Genomic DNA, 16,446 nt, shown 5'->3' with positions numbered 1-16,446 from the left:
GAAATGCATGGGTTAATTTCACATTGAAACCTTCTGAATCACAACTGAATCATGGAGTGCCTAAAGTTTCCCATCTCTACTAACAAATGTCGTTTAGTGACATTTTACATATATTTAATTAATTCTACCTTATTTTTGTTACATGTCATTAACAGTGTGTCTTCTTGTTTTACAAGAGAAAATGATCTATTTTTCTGAAGCAATATTTGCAGCTCTGTAAACTTCGGAGCAGATCCCGACAGTGATGCAATACACTCACTTGGAGGCTCTTTTTGTCAATGCTGACCACCATCTTCTGGTCCAAACACTGCAAGCTGAAGGCAACACTCAAAATGATCCTCTGATTCTCGAGCTCTTCATCACCCCAGGACTGGTCAGGGCCAAAAGGCAGAGAGGGGAAATGTTCGAGCAGGGGCGGAGAGAATTGAAAGGGCGGATCAGAGCGCCGAGATGCCAGTCTGTCTCCTGGCTGAGGACTAGAATTGTGCAGGATGGACAGATCAGGAAGCGATCTGCTCTTAAGACGATCCACCATGTCTGGAAGTCACACAGAGATTCATGAGGCTGATTTTACAGGCTGAGAGATTGTGCACCAGGACCATAACATTATTTTTCTTTGGGTTACCTGGTTCTTTCAGTCGGATATTAAAGTGGTTTGCCACAGGAGTGTTCGTGTAGGATGTGACGGGGCCATAGCCATGTTCCTCCGCCCACTTGATCAAAGCTTGTCGTCCTGATGGCAAGCTTTGTTTGGGTGACTGTGACACTGACATCTGGGAACTCACACTCACTGAATCAGAGGCCTGTGGGGAGAAAAGTGCATCAAATGTTTGTTCTCCATCCATTTCAACAGAAGCACAAGCTGAGATTATTTCTTTTAACTTTATTAGAAACAAAAGGCATGCTTTAGTGTTCATGCATCAACACAGATAATCTTCAAGTACAGTCCTGCACTTCTTCAGTGTCAGCAGTGAATCATGTAAACGACTGTGAGGTAATGGGCGTGTCACAGCTCGAACAATGCTGAGATGCTGAATTGCTCCTAAAAATCTGTGTCCTGCCCTGCTGCTCCCTATGTGAGTGAGAACTCCTTGTTTCTCACAGCCCTTTCCCACACAGCTAGGCCTCTTGAGCAACACTGAGGAGAACATGGTGCCTGACAGAAATGGCCTCGGTTTTATTAGGTCATATCAGCTGCATAGCTGACTGTCTTTCAAACTCAGATTGCACAAGCACAGCATCCTGTGTATCACTGTTGTCAAAGAAAAGTCAAAATGTCAGCAGTTTGAAGAAAACAAATTAATTTGGTTTAGGCTGATGCCTTAAGGGACTTAACACAGACTATATTGATGAATGACACTGCCAGCTGTGTGCTGCTGTTCTGGTTCACAATAGCACATAGTGTGACACTCATCTGTGACCTTTTGAATACTAATTGATGATGCATGTTACAAAAACAATAGTTGTGGTTTTACTCTAACACTGAGCAAACTGGTTCAGAGAAATATTTTTCAATTTATAGCAATAAAAAAAAATTTAATCACTTTTAATATTGTACTTGCACAACGTGAGACACTTGTGGACACTGTTGTCAAGGGCTGCAAATGTCATAAATCTGGAGTTTTTTGTGTTTTCCTGGTTTCGAGTTTATTCTTTCTGCAATTGTAGACGTAAACATTTATTTTTCATTCATAGATTTTAACAATGAAAATACTTCAAAACAATATATTACACCTTTGCAAACAGGTCACATTAAACATTACAAAGTTTTAAAGGGTTTGAGTTAAAATTACACTCAGAAAATCTGACAGCAGCAGCCAGGCAGCTGTACAAACACAGCATCTGTCAAAAGTGCAGTGTCATGGCCGCAGCAGTAGTAGCATTACATATTTAGGAAACATGGAACCCCCTGCTCACCTCCACTGAAATTACTACGACACCAAGAGAGCCTAGAGGTATATGCAAGACAGTAGCGAACTTATGAGCACTGACATTCCATCACACAGTAAATACCCACAGTCACCATTTCAAACTGCACAATATTCAGTTTAACTGAACTGAGTTACTCAAGAGAAAGACCAAGTATAAAATTCCAACCCTGAAGCAAATACAATGTTTGGATAAATGCCAGTTTTGCATCAACATGATCTACAGTTCAACAGTTTTTTTTTGTGTAGGTGTCATGTTCTTAAAGTTTGTAAAGCTCCAGAGAGACTTGAGTAGCACTAACGAAGATTTAATTTCTAAACCCCATACTCACGTTGATGGCTGACATGTACAGAAGTTTACAGCTAAGTTAAGGCTACTTTATTATATTGCAGTAATTAGCTGGTTGCTGTTTTTCTTTTGTATGAAGTAAGGTGGTTCCAACAGCATGCAACTTAAGAAAAAGTGCATTAATCCAGCGTTGCTCGTATTTCAAACTAAATCTAATACACAGCAGGTCTGACTCTGCACAGTTGCAGTGCTCCAGTGGTCTTGGCTTTGAAAATTTATGACGCCTCCAAAACTCCAACTCCTTGCTTCATGAAACCACAGCAAACCTTGAAGGTAAGATGCTAAAATTTTACAGTTTCTCTGATTTTGTGAAGCATGGAAGATGTGCCACTTTACTACACTTCTTGATATGACAAATTGATTATGAAGTCTAATGTTTTGCTGCCAGCTTACCACTACATCCAGCTTCCCCGTCACGCTGTGGGTTTTGACAACCCAGTGGACGGACTTAGCACATTTAAGCAGCAAGGTGATGTCCCGAATCACCACGCCATCGTTCTTCAGAGGCTTTAGATCCACAATGACATCCACCTGGAAAGCACTGCATAAAAGAAGTGAGAAAAGAAGAACATAGTGTTATTACCCCTTCTGTGTCTGGCCAAATAATTCAAAAACTGGATGCATTCCCAGAAAACTAAACACAGATATATGCACTACAGACAAGATAGACCTAGAGATAGAGCACTTCAAGTAAAGCATTCCCAGATTTGCAGTCTTTTGGGTTTTCAGAGTAATGTTCCAACAGAGTACATTCTATCACAACCTGGTCTTTGATAAATCTTTCTAAAAAAAAATCCCCCACTGTGTTAACAGGTAAATCCCCTCTGCTCTCATGTTTGTAAAACCACAAAGCTCAGTGAGAGCATCCTGTCCTAAAAAAACAACAACAAGAAAACATGGCAACATCTATTCTTCTTACTGACAGTTTTGGATGCTCACCTGCTTGAGTTTGGGGCTTGCAGGTCAACAATGTGCACTTCTCTGTTCCTCTCAGGCACAGATAGTATACAACCCTTCGATGCCTGCGGGACCTGGTAGCTGCCCAGGTAGTTCAGTGACAGAAACTTGGTGTCAATCTTGCAGGTGTCAGGAAGTAAGGAATCTGAAAACAGAGAGAACTTTGTGTTAGCAGACAGAAGATCTGTGGATTGATTTAGATCAGGCAAATGAGAACCACAGCTTGCTGAACCTTTTTACAACTTTGACGTCAGAGTCTGAGGTCAGCTAAAGAACAGTACGCTCTGCTTCGGAAAGAAAGAATCCAGCGTTGGGATTTTTTTTTTATCTTTATTTCTCGTGACTCAAATACTAGAATTCCAGTTATCCTACCTCTGAACATAACCCTAAACTGCTTAATGAGATGAGGCTGGGTGAGCTCTGATCATCAGGACCTAAATTTGTTTGTACCTGTTGTTAAAGAAAGAAAAAAAAACACAGGAAGCCTCCTCCATGTTCCACTGTAGGTACAGTGTTCTTTCCTTGGTATGCTTCATTTTAGGGTCTGTGAGAAGAGCTGATGGAACTTGTTGCCAAAAAGCTCCAGTTTTGTCTCATTTAAGTAATTTTTTCTTATTTTTACTTTAGTCAGTTTTGAGTTATTTCAGTGACCTTTGAAGGTTTTTCTTTCTTTAACAAGAAGATACAAACAAAATCATCCGTATGTCAATGTAGACAAACATAAAATAGGATTTCTTTGTAAAAAATAAATAAATAAATAAAACATTAGCAAGAAATACTATTAAAATTCTGCTGCAAAAGACAGAATGATAAGAGACACATTTATTTCAAGCCAGATACTATCTTCTTTAGCACACACAACTTTGGAAGTATAAACTGAAGGCTGGCACCTTCCTCTCAGGAACTCTTAAGCCATATTCAAGAGCTGAAGAGAAAATCTGTGCATCAGCTCAGGAACCCAAGCAAGAATGTGCCCATCTTCATAAAACACCACTGAAGATGTAAAGCAGTGGAAATTTACAGCTCTTCATTTGAAGCAAACATAGTGGCACTCTGGGATATTGCCAAACCAAATCCCCTAACAGGCCAAGGAGAGGAGTGGAGGCTGTGCAACCACTCTGGTCTCCACAGACTCTCAACAAGGAAGGACTTAGAATCAACAACAGTCATACAGCCAGGATTTCCTGCAGATGCAGGCTTTGCAAAAGTTCTCAGTGAAAGCACAAATGGTTGATAAACTCCACACTTTATTATTCAGTCTTTAACAAACAGAAATAATTTTGAGAATCCTAACTGAACTAAACAGGAAAGGTTAAGTCGGATTTTATGTCAGACAGTGAGAAAAAATGATTGTAGGTTTTTATACATCTGGTTTCAGCTGTGCAAATCTCAAAATTTCTCTTCTGTGTTGATAAAAATGAATTAAGAACTAATTCTAAAGAAAGTGCAGAAAATATGCTACATAGGAAATTTGCCTTTTTTTGTAAAACAATGCATGGATGTAAATGACTGATGCAATTTGTTGAAAGAGCTAAAATTGAGTTAATAAAGAAGAAAAGCTGAAATAACTTGACCAGATGCTCAATCAGAACTCAAGCTAAAACGAACAAAGCACAAGCTGAATTTAGCAGAACAATTAAAAGGTAAAAACAATGACTAGTTGCTAAAAGCTAAAATTAGCAAAGCAATAGCAAAAACCTTATACTACCAGAACAGAAGCTAAAAACTAAAATTAGCAGTAGTAAATGGTGAAAACAAATATAAGCTAAATGTTAAAATTAGCAAAACAGCAGCTTAAGGCTAAAACCAGCAAACATAGCAATACAGTGGCTAAAAGCTAAAATTAGCAAAACCATAGCTGAAAGAACAAAAATGAGCAAAACCATAACTAAAAGATACAATTAACAAAACAGATGCTAAAAACTAAATGAAGCATGAAAATGAGAAAAGATTCTGCTGAAATGATTTCAATGAGAACAATATTTTGAAGGAAGTGAAGAGAGCTCAATGTATTTCTATCAGGAAAATATTTGAAATAAAGTTAAATAAAGAGTTTAAAAGTAAAAAAAAAAAAACAAGTCATAGCACACTATTCTTGATCGAGCTGAACATTTTGCTATATGCATAGTAAAAATAGCACAAAGTATGCAGTAGCAGATTGATTGCAAATAATGTACAAAAGATACTATAAACATGAACTCAGCATTCACGCAGTTACATTAATTGGGTAATTATTTACTAATGTAACCTAAAAAGCATTGAAAACTGCCTTTTACAAATTAATATTCATCTAAGCTATAGCTGGTTTGCTTGACAAAGACTCAAAGATACATGGGAACTGGTTGTTTACCATCATATAAATCTCACATTGAATTCAAAAACAAAACATACAAAGAACGTGTAATTGTGCTTAGTCTTTATTTCAAAGCTGTTGTAATTTTGCTAAATGCTACTATTATTCTTTGAGGGATTTCATAGCTCTTATAACTGTAAGTAGTCTGAGTTCAGAAAAGCCACAAGCAGACTGCAAAACAGTGTGAGGGTGTGAATTTCTATTGTTTTGTTTTTTTTCCCCAAGTTTCGTGCATTTAAACCTCTAGGCTAGGCTAAAGCACAAAAGCTAAGTAAAGTTATGAAAGCTAAAGTGCATGGAGGTAGAGGGGCTGCTCAGGGGCCTAAAGCTATGTTTGGAATGTTTTTGACTCAGGTGCACACCTTCTCCAACTTTGATGTAGATGGCTTGAGTCATCCTGAGCTCAGAGAAAGAGGTGACGGCCTCGTACTGCTTCTGGGCCCAGTTGAGGAGGTGCTCGTTGCCGTGGGGGAGGGTCTCCTGCTGGATCTGGGTGAACAGTGAAAAGTTTCCCTGCTCAAAGTGGACCTCTGAGCCCTGTGATACCTAGAGGAGGAGAAAAGAGGAGAGATTTAGGAGACAAAGGCAGCTGTTGGGGAAATGTGCTGTCTAGTTTGTTCAGCTGTACTCATGTCCAACATCTAGAATATGTTCTAAAGCAAAAAAACATGTTGAATGGTGATGCTGTTTATAGAAAATGGTGTTTATTAAACATTATGAGTGCATTTAACTTGATTTCAACTGAAACTCTTTCACTCATCTTTTTTCTTCTTCCGAAATCTGAAGCTGAGAAAACAAGAACCCGCTGACAAGATTTCCAAATTTAAACCAGCTCTTCAAACATTGGTGAAAGCCATCCTTCACTACATCCCAGCCATTGTCGCAAAGCTTCCACAAATATGCTCTGCATATTTTTGCACATGTCCCTGTGCACAGTGAGGTGTCTGGTTTCCAGTGTTTATACAGGGCAGACTGTCATCACTAATTCATAGGTGTGCTTCAGAATAGCCACAGGGGATAACGGGGAACAGAAAACTCTCCACAGAGACACAGACATTAAAGAAAGTGACAGACAGGAGAATATACGTTTCCAATGTACAGCATCTAATAACTTGTTTTATGTTACCATTACAATTATTAAACAATTACAAAAACTGTGTAAAACAATCAGGCCTACCATTCCTTGAAGGAATGAATAACTGCCTGTTATCTAAGAGTTTTTAAGTTGAGAAATGACATAGTTGTAGTCATTTTGGTGGAACCTTAAAAACAGCATTAAGGACATTTTTATGCAGTATATGCATATGTGTTGTGAATGACTCTCAGCTGCAACCACACCAAATTCTAGTGCAAAATTGACTAAAATATAGTCATTTTTGTGTTTTCTAAGGTCAGTTGGCTGGAGTGGCATCTTGAACTGGATTAGTTCTAAATGCTAATTAATTGTAGAGGTATTTCCACTAATTATTTCCTGACGGTTTCATTAAAATCCATCCAGTGCTTTATGAGATATTTTGCTAACAGACAGACAAAGTTGACTCCAATTAATTAATGGCAACAATTTTTTTGCATAGTCTGTTAGCAGTCAGATTATGTACAGAGTATTAGTCTTAGCTGCTACCACACTAAATTTTCCTTTATTATCTGTAAAGGTTATAGCCATTTTAGTGTTTTTTTTAAGGTGAATTGGCTGTGGCGACCGTCTTGAATTGAGTTAACGCCAAAATTTAATCAGCTGTAGATGTACAGCCAATGATTACTTCCTGCAAGCTTCAATAAAATTGGTCCCGTGGTTCATGAGGTGTTTTGGTAACAGACAGACCCATGAACACACACACACACACACACACACACACAGACAAGGGGAAAACATAATTGTCCACCTTCGCCTTTTTGCAGCAGGTGATAAAAACTGTGGGGGGAAAAACAGACAGACTGGCCACTCCACATTTAGGAGGAACCACTTTGGGTACAATATGTACCATGAGCTTGATTTCAGAAAGGTAAACATTTCCATGTGCTGAAGGCTTACCCAAGCTCATGGTGTAAAGACAGTCTACCTCATTTTATTTCCATGCTTATTTGTCTTCCTTCCAAAAATATCCACTGTCTGAACGAGCTGAAACAGAGCTGGTTCGCCCAATTAAAACATCAAATCAATTTCAATTTAAGTGCAATACATACGAACTGTTCTTGTCTAAGTCTTACGTAATTGTCTTTTAGTTATAATTATTCTGTAGTACTGATTAAGTAATTTCTTTCTGAAGTGTTTGTGTTTTGCAGCCACAACTTTCCAAATCTTTATGGTCAACATCTGTCTGACCTCTGGACGCTCCACTCTGTGGTCCTGGCTTTGTCACCAGAGGCTGTAAATACTGCGGACAGACTCCGTCGAAGAATTTAGATTGACTTTATTTTTAGTGTGTTTACTACACTGAGAAGTCACAAAAAAAATGAAGGAGGAGAGGGGCGGTGCCCTGAGCCACCAAGCGGGGCAGGGGGTGGGGGTGGGATTAGGAGGAGGGGCAAGGGCTGCTTCACTCTTCTTGCCAAGCTCAGCAGAGTTTATCAGTTTAATTGCAGGAATACAACCATAATTAGTCGTAAAGAATTACAGGGAAAAGCCTGAAAGCCAAATTAGCTCCAGGCCTTCTAGAGCACTGAAAACCTCAGGAATTTGAAGCGGGCATGAGAAGGACCCTCTCTGGGCTTTAACAAACTCTCTCTTCTTGCATTCTGTCTTGGCCCAGCTGACAGATGAAAAAGTGCTGGAAACCAAAACACCCATTCTGCCTTTGGCTTAAATAGAAAAGATAAATAAATGTACACTTTAGTGCATACTTGAGTCTTGAGCGTTGAGTCAAAGAGAGTTTTACTTTTGTTGTTCATGCACTTATGTAAAAATGATCTTATTAACATCAAACTTTTACATTTACAGAGCAGATGGGTTCATTTTTGTTTAACGACAAACACAGCAGAGCAACATTTTATAGTAAATTTTATTTTCCTAATATATAAATAAAGTTTGAAGCTTTTTACATTATCTAAAATGGCAAAAACTCTTCTGAATGTAGGTTTTGTTTTTTTGTTTTTTTTTAAGATATAACTATGAAATGTTCTAGCCATCCATTTCCTTTACCCAAATTTCCATTTAGGTTTTTAGTGTTTTTATCACTGTAACAGTTGCAGGTAAATGTGCACTGCTTCTAACATTTACATATTTTTAAGGTCTGGTGTTCTCCAGCAGTGGATGTCCCAATCATTAACATACTGTATTGTATGGAGACAGGACCAGGTGGCAGAAGTTGAAGACTGGCTGTAGTACAAGTTTTAATTCCTGCTTCGCCATGTAAACAAATAGGCTTTGACTAAAAATAAAAATACACTTCAGATCATTTTTTTTCCAATTGTATGACTTTTTGTTTTTTCAGCATAGTTCTTACCTTGCTGCGGTATGTTCAAATGTGCATTTTTTGTTCAAATATGTTTAGTCCTAATTAGTTATTTCAGGCTTTGAAAAAGTCTCATGTTACACTATGACTGACCATGTGACAGCCTGGTAATGAGTTGGGAGGGTGTGTAAGCAGGACTTTTGTGTTGAGGGTACAGCCCCACGTTCTGACTGTGCAGACTCTGGGTCCAAAAATATAACATGACAACTCAATTCTGGCTTCAATTCTGCATGGCGTAAGTTAATGGAGCCACCTTGTTACTGAGTTGATCATGAGCTTGTCTGTATACCAAATTATTCCACATTAAAATCTGAGTCCAACAGTCTGAGAGCTGAAACTTGGCTAAAACTGGGTCATGCAACAGGACAATGATTCCAAACACAGCAGCAAATCTGCTGACTGAATGCTGCGGTGGGACGATGGAAAAGTTGCGCCTGAATGAATACTGACAAACATCAATGAACTGAAGCAGCATTGCCAAAAAAAATTAGTTTAACATTCCTCCAAAAGGATGTAAGACAGATACAATCATACAACTTCATGTTTTGTTGTAAAGTTGGTTCTACAAACTACTTTGATCTGAAGTGTTACTAATTAAATTATAATCAGGTTAATTTTATATATGTATGATATGTAAAAGAATTTGAACTGTGTCAATGCCCTCACTCAAATTGTAAGACAATGCTGTCTTCTGTTCCTAATGTGATTTTAAATATACCACACATCTGCTGGTGTGGAGAATCCTGGCTAGTTCTCAACATGTAACAGTATATATCCTGCCATCTCTGCCTATAAGAAGCAACATACTATGGTCATGTGTGCATCAAAGTGGAAACACGTATTCCAAACGTTTGAGATCAATTATCACAGTGCTGGAACGCTCCACTGACCAACACCCTTAGTCTGGGAAATGGCAAAAAGCTGCGTAAAAACAGAAGGTGTTGCAAACACATTGAGCAACGGAACGTGCAGAGAGTTGATGTCTAAAATGAGCATGCAGTAATTTTCTGGTGGTACTAATGAGATGAATGCTGCTGTGGCTGATTTGTTCTTCCTCTTGCTGAGATATAGGGAGCTAATGATACTGCTCGCTGCAGATGTGTTTTTGTGGAGCGGTGGAGAAAACAATACCATATGTCTCAGCGCCACTTTGGAGTCTTCTACTCATGTCCCCTGTCTCTGAATAAAAACCAGTAGTGAATACCCATGGTTTCTATTAATGGTTATAGTGAGGTAAGTGCTCAGACTGTAGACTTTCAGCGAGCGAAAGGAACACAGGGGTGAAAGAGAAAAGCTTGGCAAACAAACAATGAGCAATCCATGAGCCAACAACCAAAATTTACAGTGTTGTTCCATCAAGAGTCATAAAACATTTGTTCCAGATCAAGCCTTTCAAGCAGAGATGCAAGAGAGCCCTCCCCCCATCAAAGCTTTCCAAAGGAAATATATACATTTGGCCACAAAGTCAACACAGCATGCTCTGCACATGTGTTTCGCTCCGAATCCTGATTCCCTTGGTGAAATTAATTTTGGCTGCCACTCAATGTTCATATTTCACTTCATTTTGTACCCAAGATGATTCCTGGCTGTTGCTGATTGACAATAAGTACTGCAGAGAGCATGTTTTACAACAAAAGTCTGAATTCTGGCATTTTAAAAGCCAGCAGGGTCCAGTGGCCAACAGCAACAGTGTTCTCAGTGTCTATGAAGCTTTTCCAGGCAACCCATTTGTGTCTGCAGAGCCCAGAGAGCTGGGACGAGGAAATATAGGCTGGCAGGATGGATTCTAAGTCCTATTCACCCCAGGAAACAGCCTCTACAGTTGGAGGGTGGAGTGAAGGAGGCCGCACGCTGGGTATGAGGTGCTACGTACAAAACCAGTTCTTCCATTTTTTTTCTCATATCACAGCATTAGTTTATCTCTGTTTGAAAAACAGCACAGATTCGAAAGTGAAGTGACAAAGTTCCTTCCACCTAAGGCTATATTTGGAAACCTTACAATATGTGGTATTTTTGTTTAGTGTCAATATCATTTTCTAAAACAGCACAACTATGCAGAAGTAGTTAAATGGCAAAAATACATAGGGAAAATTATAAAACAGAAAAACAAAAGTGTGAATGCTATCAGTATTCACACAATTAGGTGCCACTCAGTATTCACAACATTGTTTTTGTTTGCAGTTTCTTCTGTACGTTGTTTGTAATCAAACTATGTCTGCATACTTGGGCCTTTTTAACCATTCATAGATCATTCAGCTCATTCAGGAGATGAGTGCAGTGAATTTTGTTTTTTGTGACTTTTATACTTTTCCAAATATTTAATGTTATTTAAAATTAAATTCCCCACAGAAATACACTGAGATCTTTTCAGTTCCTTCAAAAGTATTGTTCTCTTTGAAATCTGCTTCAGTGTACTTGCTCTGTTTTTGTCTGTGTGCCGTCTTTTTAGTTTTTTACTACTGCACTACTGACATAGCTATAATCTAGCATTTTGCTACTTTAAGCATTTAGATAGCGTTTTGCTACTTTTTACCTTTCTCTAGTCTTGTGCTATTTTAGCAAGACTTGCTACTTTTAACTAACATTTTACTACTTTAAGCTTTAAGCTGGCTACCAAGGGTATCATAGCATTTTGATGCTTTTTTCTACTTTTTGCATTTAGTTAACATTTTGCTATTTTTGGCTACTGTTTTGCTGCTTTTAGCAACTATTCTGCACCTTTAGCTTTTAGCTTGTATTTTGCACTTTTTAACCTGCCTTGCTTTATAGCCTCTGTTCTATTTGTTTTAACTTTAACAACTCAATTTCAGCTTCTTCTGGAAATTTCAGCATTCATTTATTATCCAGCAATCATACGGCAGCGTCACTGAAAATGAAATTCATCCAGTTAAGTATAAAACCTATGCTTATAACTAATATACTAAAGTTTTAGATTAGACCACTTTCAATTTTTTCTACCCATTAAAGTATGAAGAAAATGTTCCTTTGAATTTTAGGCAGTCCAGGAAGCTTGATGAGTGTAATCAAAAAAATGCAGAGAGTTTGACTGGCATTGCAGTGATGAAAATAAATTATCAGTAAATAGAAGCTTGGTGATTGGTCAGTCAACAGTGTGTTGTGGGATATTTCACTTTTGTGGCATGTTAAGGAGGTGTCACTATGGAAAGAACCAGAGAAGAAGAGCAATGTCTGGGGCTCTTCTGGGTTATGTCTCTGCAACAAGTCAGGGTGGTGAATTAGATACCAACAGCTTGCACTGCCAGAGGCTCGGAGCTGTCACTCTACCACAAAATACTTAACACCTAATTCATCAGGGGCCCCTGGAGTTGGCAAAAGCCATTAGCCCAGCTTTGTCTGACTTCTAGTGCCTCCCTGTTCAGAATTCCAACTTGAGAACTGCTATTGTGTGTCTGACAATAATCATACAAAAAGGCCAAAAGAGAAATCTGACAACTTAGTTTTGAATCAGACATACTTCTGATTCAGTCAGATGAATAGCAAAACATGTGGGACTACTGTACATTAATCTGACACAGAGATGGGTTCAGATTGGCTTTTTTATTTAAAATTGAGCAGAAGTTATGACTGATTGTTTAGCTGAGGCAATGAATTCTAACATTGTTAGACACAACAAGAAATCTGTCAGGACTTTTGGTTTTAATGGTGGTCGTCAGCTGTTTTCTGTCTGCCACTTCTGATAAATGGAGATGACCTCTTGGCCTCTACAGAAGCACCAATCTCATTGGCCACATATCAAAATTGTATGACTTTATGTGCAATCTCGGGCAAGATCTTACAAGATGTGTTACCTTTTGGAGTATGTGTTGTAAACGACACTGAGCTACTAGCGTGCCACATTTTAGTAAAATTGCTATAAGATTTACTGAGATATAGCCATTTATGTGTAAACTAAGGTCTATTAGATGTGGCAGCCATTTTGAATGAGATGACTTCAAAAGTTAATCTGTTGCAGATATACATCTAATGATTAATTTCTAAGAGTTTAGAAAAAGACAAAGAGGCAGGCCAAAGAGGAGATATATGGATGCAGTTAGAGAGGACATGGGCGTAGTTGTAGTGAGGACAGAGGACGCAGAAGACAGAGTTAGATGGAAGAAGATGACTTGCTGTGGTGACTCCTGAAAAGGGAACAGCCGAAAGAAAAAGAAGAAGAAGATTACTTTCTAAGAGTTTCATTAAAATCCATATTGTGGTTCATAAGGTATTTTGCTAAGAGACAAACGGAGTTGACTCCATTAGTGAATGCCATCATGTTAGGCAAAAATGTTGTGCAATGCGTTGCCCTAAACAAAATATGCGTTAAAGACAAAGCTCAGCTACTATCACACTAAATTTCAGCTCAATATCTGTAAAATTAGCTGAGTTAAAGTCATTTTTGTGTTTTCTAGGGTCAGTTTGCTGTTGCAATTACCTTGAATTGGTTTGAGTCCAAAACATAATCTGTTGTAAATGTACAACAAGTGATTTCTTTCTGAAAGTTTTCTTAAACACAGACAGGGTTCAAGAGATGTTTTCCTAACAAACAGAGTGGATTCCAATAGTTAATGGTAATCTTTAAACACAGATCTTCCGCAATCTGTTTGAGCTTGGGGATCAGTTTTAGCTTCTACCACACCAAATTGAAGCTCAGTATCTGTAAATTTGACTGTTATAATAGAGTAGAATAAAATAATCTTTATTCTCATCATACACGAGTGTACTGTGGAATTTTGTGTCCTTTACGCAAAAACAGTGCACTGTCAAAATAATATTTAGTCATAGCTATTTTTGTGTTTGCTAAGATTGCTTTGCTGTGGCTGGCAACTTGAATCGGGTTGACTTCAAAAATTAATCATTCAGTGATATACATCTAATGCTTATTTTCTGAGAGTTTCATTTTAACTGTTTAGTGGTTCATGTGATATTTTACTAATGAAATACAAAAAAAAAAAAAAAAACCAACATGCGCACACACCTACACCAACAGACACACACAGACATGGACAAAAACATCATCGTCACTCTGCCTTTGCCTTTAGCGGCAGATGATAAAAAGTATTTTCTTTCAGGCTTTAAGGACTCAAACGGCAAATGTTTCTTAATGTTTCAATCTTGGTGTGAATTTGGCAGAATTAGTTCAAAATATTTCACAAGGACTTCAACATTATCTTTTTTTTATTTTCTTTTTGGAATTTTCCTTAAAAAGACATGTCACATCATGAAGTGAGTGTAATAAATCATCACAACTACTACACAAACATTTTATTGTGCAGGAAACGCTTCGATCCAAAGGTGACGATCACTAATATTACTGAGCGATGAAAGCTACTTTCAAGCAAGTGGAAAGAAGTTTCATGTGGTCTAGTAGAGGCAGACTGTTGCTCTTTTTTAAATGTCAAATAGGCTGGGGCAAACAAAAGTATGTGGGTGGAACATATAGTTCTTAATGAAACAAATGCGTGTGTGGGTGTGTGTACGAGCCTTATGAGCACAACGCACAATTTCTGCAATCACTACATATTTCTCTCCGTGTCACATCGGCTTTCTCTGCAGGATGTTTTGTGTTTGAGAGGTAAGCAGGAAACACTCGAGCACATGTGGAAATCATTTGTGTACCTGAAGCTGCATTCCTGCACAACGCAGTGGTGATAAGATGCAATTGAAAATGATTGCTTCAGGGAAGCAGAAAATACAGAAAAGCCTTTAGACCACATAAAGTTCAAGAAAAAGGTTTTCATATAGCATAATGAAGGAATGGCTGAGGCCTTTGGCTTGCATTTACTGTGATATTCTCATGTATTACACAGGCTTTAACCAAGAGAACTAAAGCAGTTCATTTTTACATTTTATATTCAGTTTCCCAGAGACGCCCCTTGGTACGTTCACTAAATTTGGCTGGTTCCCCAAGGGCCCTGGCTCTGGTTACACCAATACATCTCTCACTAAATTTTCTTCTCTGCTTCTATTTGTACCCTGGTCCGAACAAAAACCTATGACCTGCTCTTTAAAAAAAGACAACAACTTAAAAGCAAATGGAAAAATGATGTCTTCATATAAACCAGAGCTGAATTCTCATAGATGCTGTGTAAAAATACTTTTTTTTTCTCTGGTAGCACTATGAAAAGACTAAACTTGTCAACAAACAATATACCAAGTACTGCCAACTTGACTGACACAAGAATTGGTAGACTAAATTAAAATCTTATCCTTTCTCAATAAAGCCTACGTTTTTCAGTTTTTGAAGCATCATGCAAATGTATGATGTGACTGTGACTAGCAATCTTGTTGTAAGAATTAAGGAACATGCCTCAAGGGACTTGTATTATTAACACTTTTTTGAATTATCTAGTCTTGAAAACATGGGTGTTCCTCAGAAAAGTAATTAATCTTTTTTGTTATTTATAATACATACAAAAAATATTTTCCTGATAAAGTATGCTGATGGCAGTACCCTGGTTACTTGCATCAGGACGTTATTAAAGGTAGCATCTCACTAGGTTGCAACAGCAGGTGACTGGATGGTGAACACCATTTGTGAGGCAGTCTTCAGAATGAACTGTGAAATGTGCAGGAGATTCCTAATTTCCTTGCTTGAGTTGCAGAGGCTCTTGTCTCTTGAACTGTATCTATGGTAAAGAAATCATGCAACAAATTTTCTCCCAAAATAATCACAGTCATCCCAGGTGGCTCGAATCCTTGTCGATTTTTTTGTGAGTGTCTCCAAGGTGTTTCACGGACACAAAAGCTGTATTTTCACATCTGACTAGGAGTTCTCCTCTGACAGAAAACATCCAAGGCAGTAGTGCAGATTTAAAAATTAATGGTGATAAATAACAATTATTAAGAAACTGGTTCAAATCTCCCTAGCTTCATTTCTAAAGTGTACTCCAGCCACTAGATTAAATACAATGGATTTGAGCATAAACCTCTGTAACAAGGTTATGATGGTTTACCATTGTGGTGGCAGTGTCTCAGAATCCTCAGTGGAGCATGGGAGACTGTGTTCATGACATTAGGTCCGTGGGGCCCAAACGCATTATTGTGGATTTGTTGTCCAAAGCAGTACTGGTCATACTAGCCTCAAGCCTAGTGAACAGATGTGATTCTTTGAAGGTTTAGGAAACAACCTAGGGCAGACGTGATAGCCATGGAAGTAGCTTCTTACTAGTCTGCCACGATCTGCAACCAGATGACTGCATTCTGACATGGTCCGAGAGTTGTGCCAGGTGTACAGAGCATGGTACGGGCAAAGAAGAGCATCTTAGGATTTTGAAAACTAGCAGGAAAAAAATACTTGGTGAGCACGACAAGGGTAGCAGTGTCATGACTGCCTTCACACTAAAGGATGTTTTCCAAATTTGCCATGAGCCAATCCCATTCTAATAGGTTGTGTTGTTTGTTTGTTTT

The 16,446-nt window shown here is 38.3% G+C and overlaps 1 protein-coding gene across 2 annotated transcripts in view; it reads right to left on the bottom strand.

Moving 5' to 3' along the window:
* tgfbr3 (transforming growth factor, beta receptor III) overlaps window positions 1–16,446 on the bottom strand; it is a 75,136-nt gene that overhangs the window by 18,163 nt on the left and 40,527 nt on the right. For both annotated transcript variants that reach the window (XM_037974097.1, XM_017425208.3), the window contains exons 5-9: window positions 5,950–6,133; window positions 3,217–3,379; window positions 2,671–2,818; window positions 626–803; window positions 260–537 (exon numbers count right to left, since the gene is read on the bottom strand). In XM_037974097.1, coding sequence (XP_037830025.1) covers window positions 260–537; window positions 626–803; window positions 2,671–2,818; window positions 3,217–3,379; window positions 5,950–6,133 — 951 coding nt within the window. The remainder of the gene's footprint in view (window positions 1–259; window positions 538–625; window positions 804–2,670; window positions 2,819–3,216; window positions 3,380–5,949; window positions 6,134–16,446) is intronic.

This window comes from Kryptolebias marmoratus, linkage group LG24 (assembly GCF_001649575.2).
Source record: "Kryptolebias marmoratus isolate JLee-2015 linkage group LG24, ASM164957v2, whole genome shotgun sequence".
NCBI lineage: Eukaryota > Metazoa > Chordata > Actinopteri > Cyprinodontiformes > Rivulidae > Kryptolebias > Kryptolebias marmoratus.
Note: the sequence above shows the minus strand (reverse complement) of the source record. Positions and strands in the feature narration are given on the sequence as shown.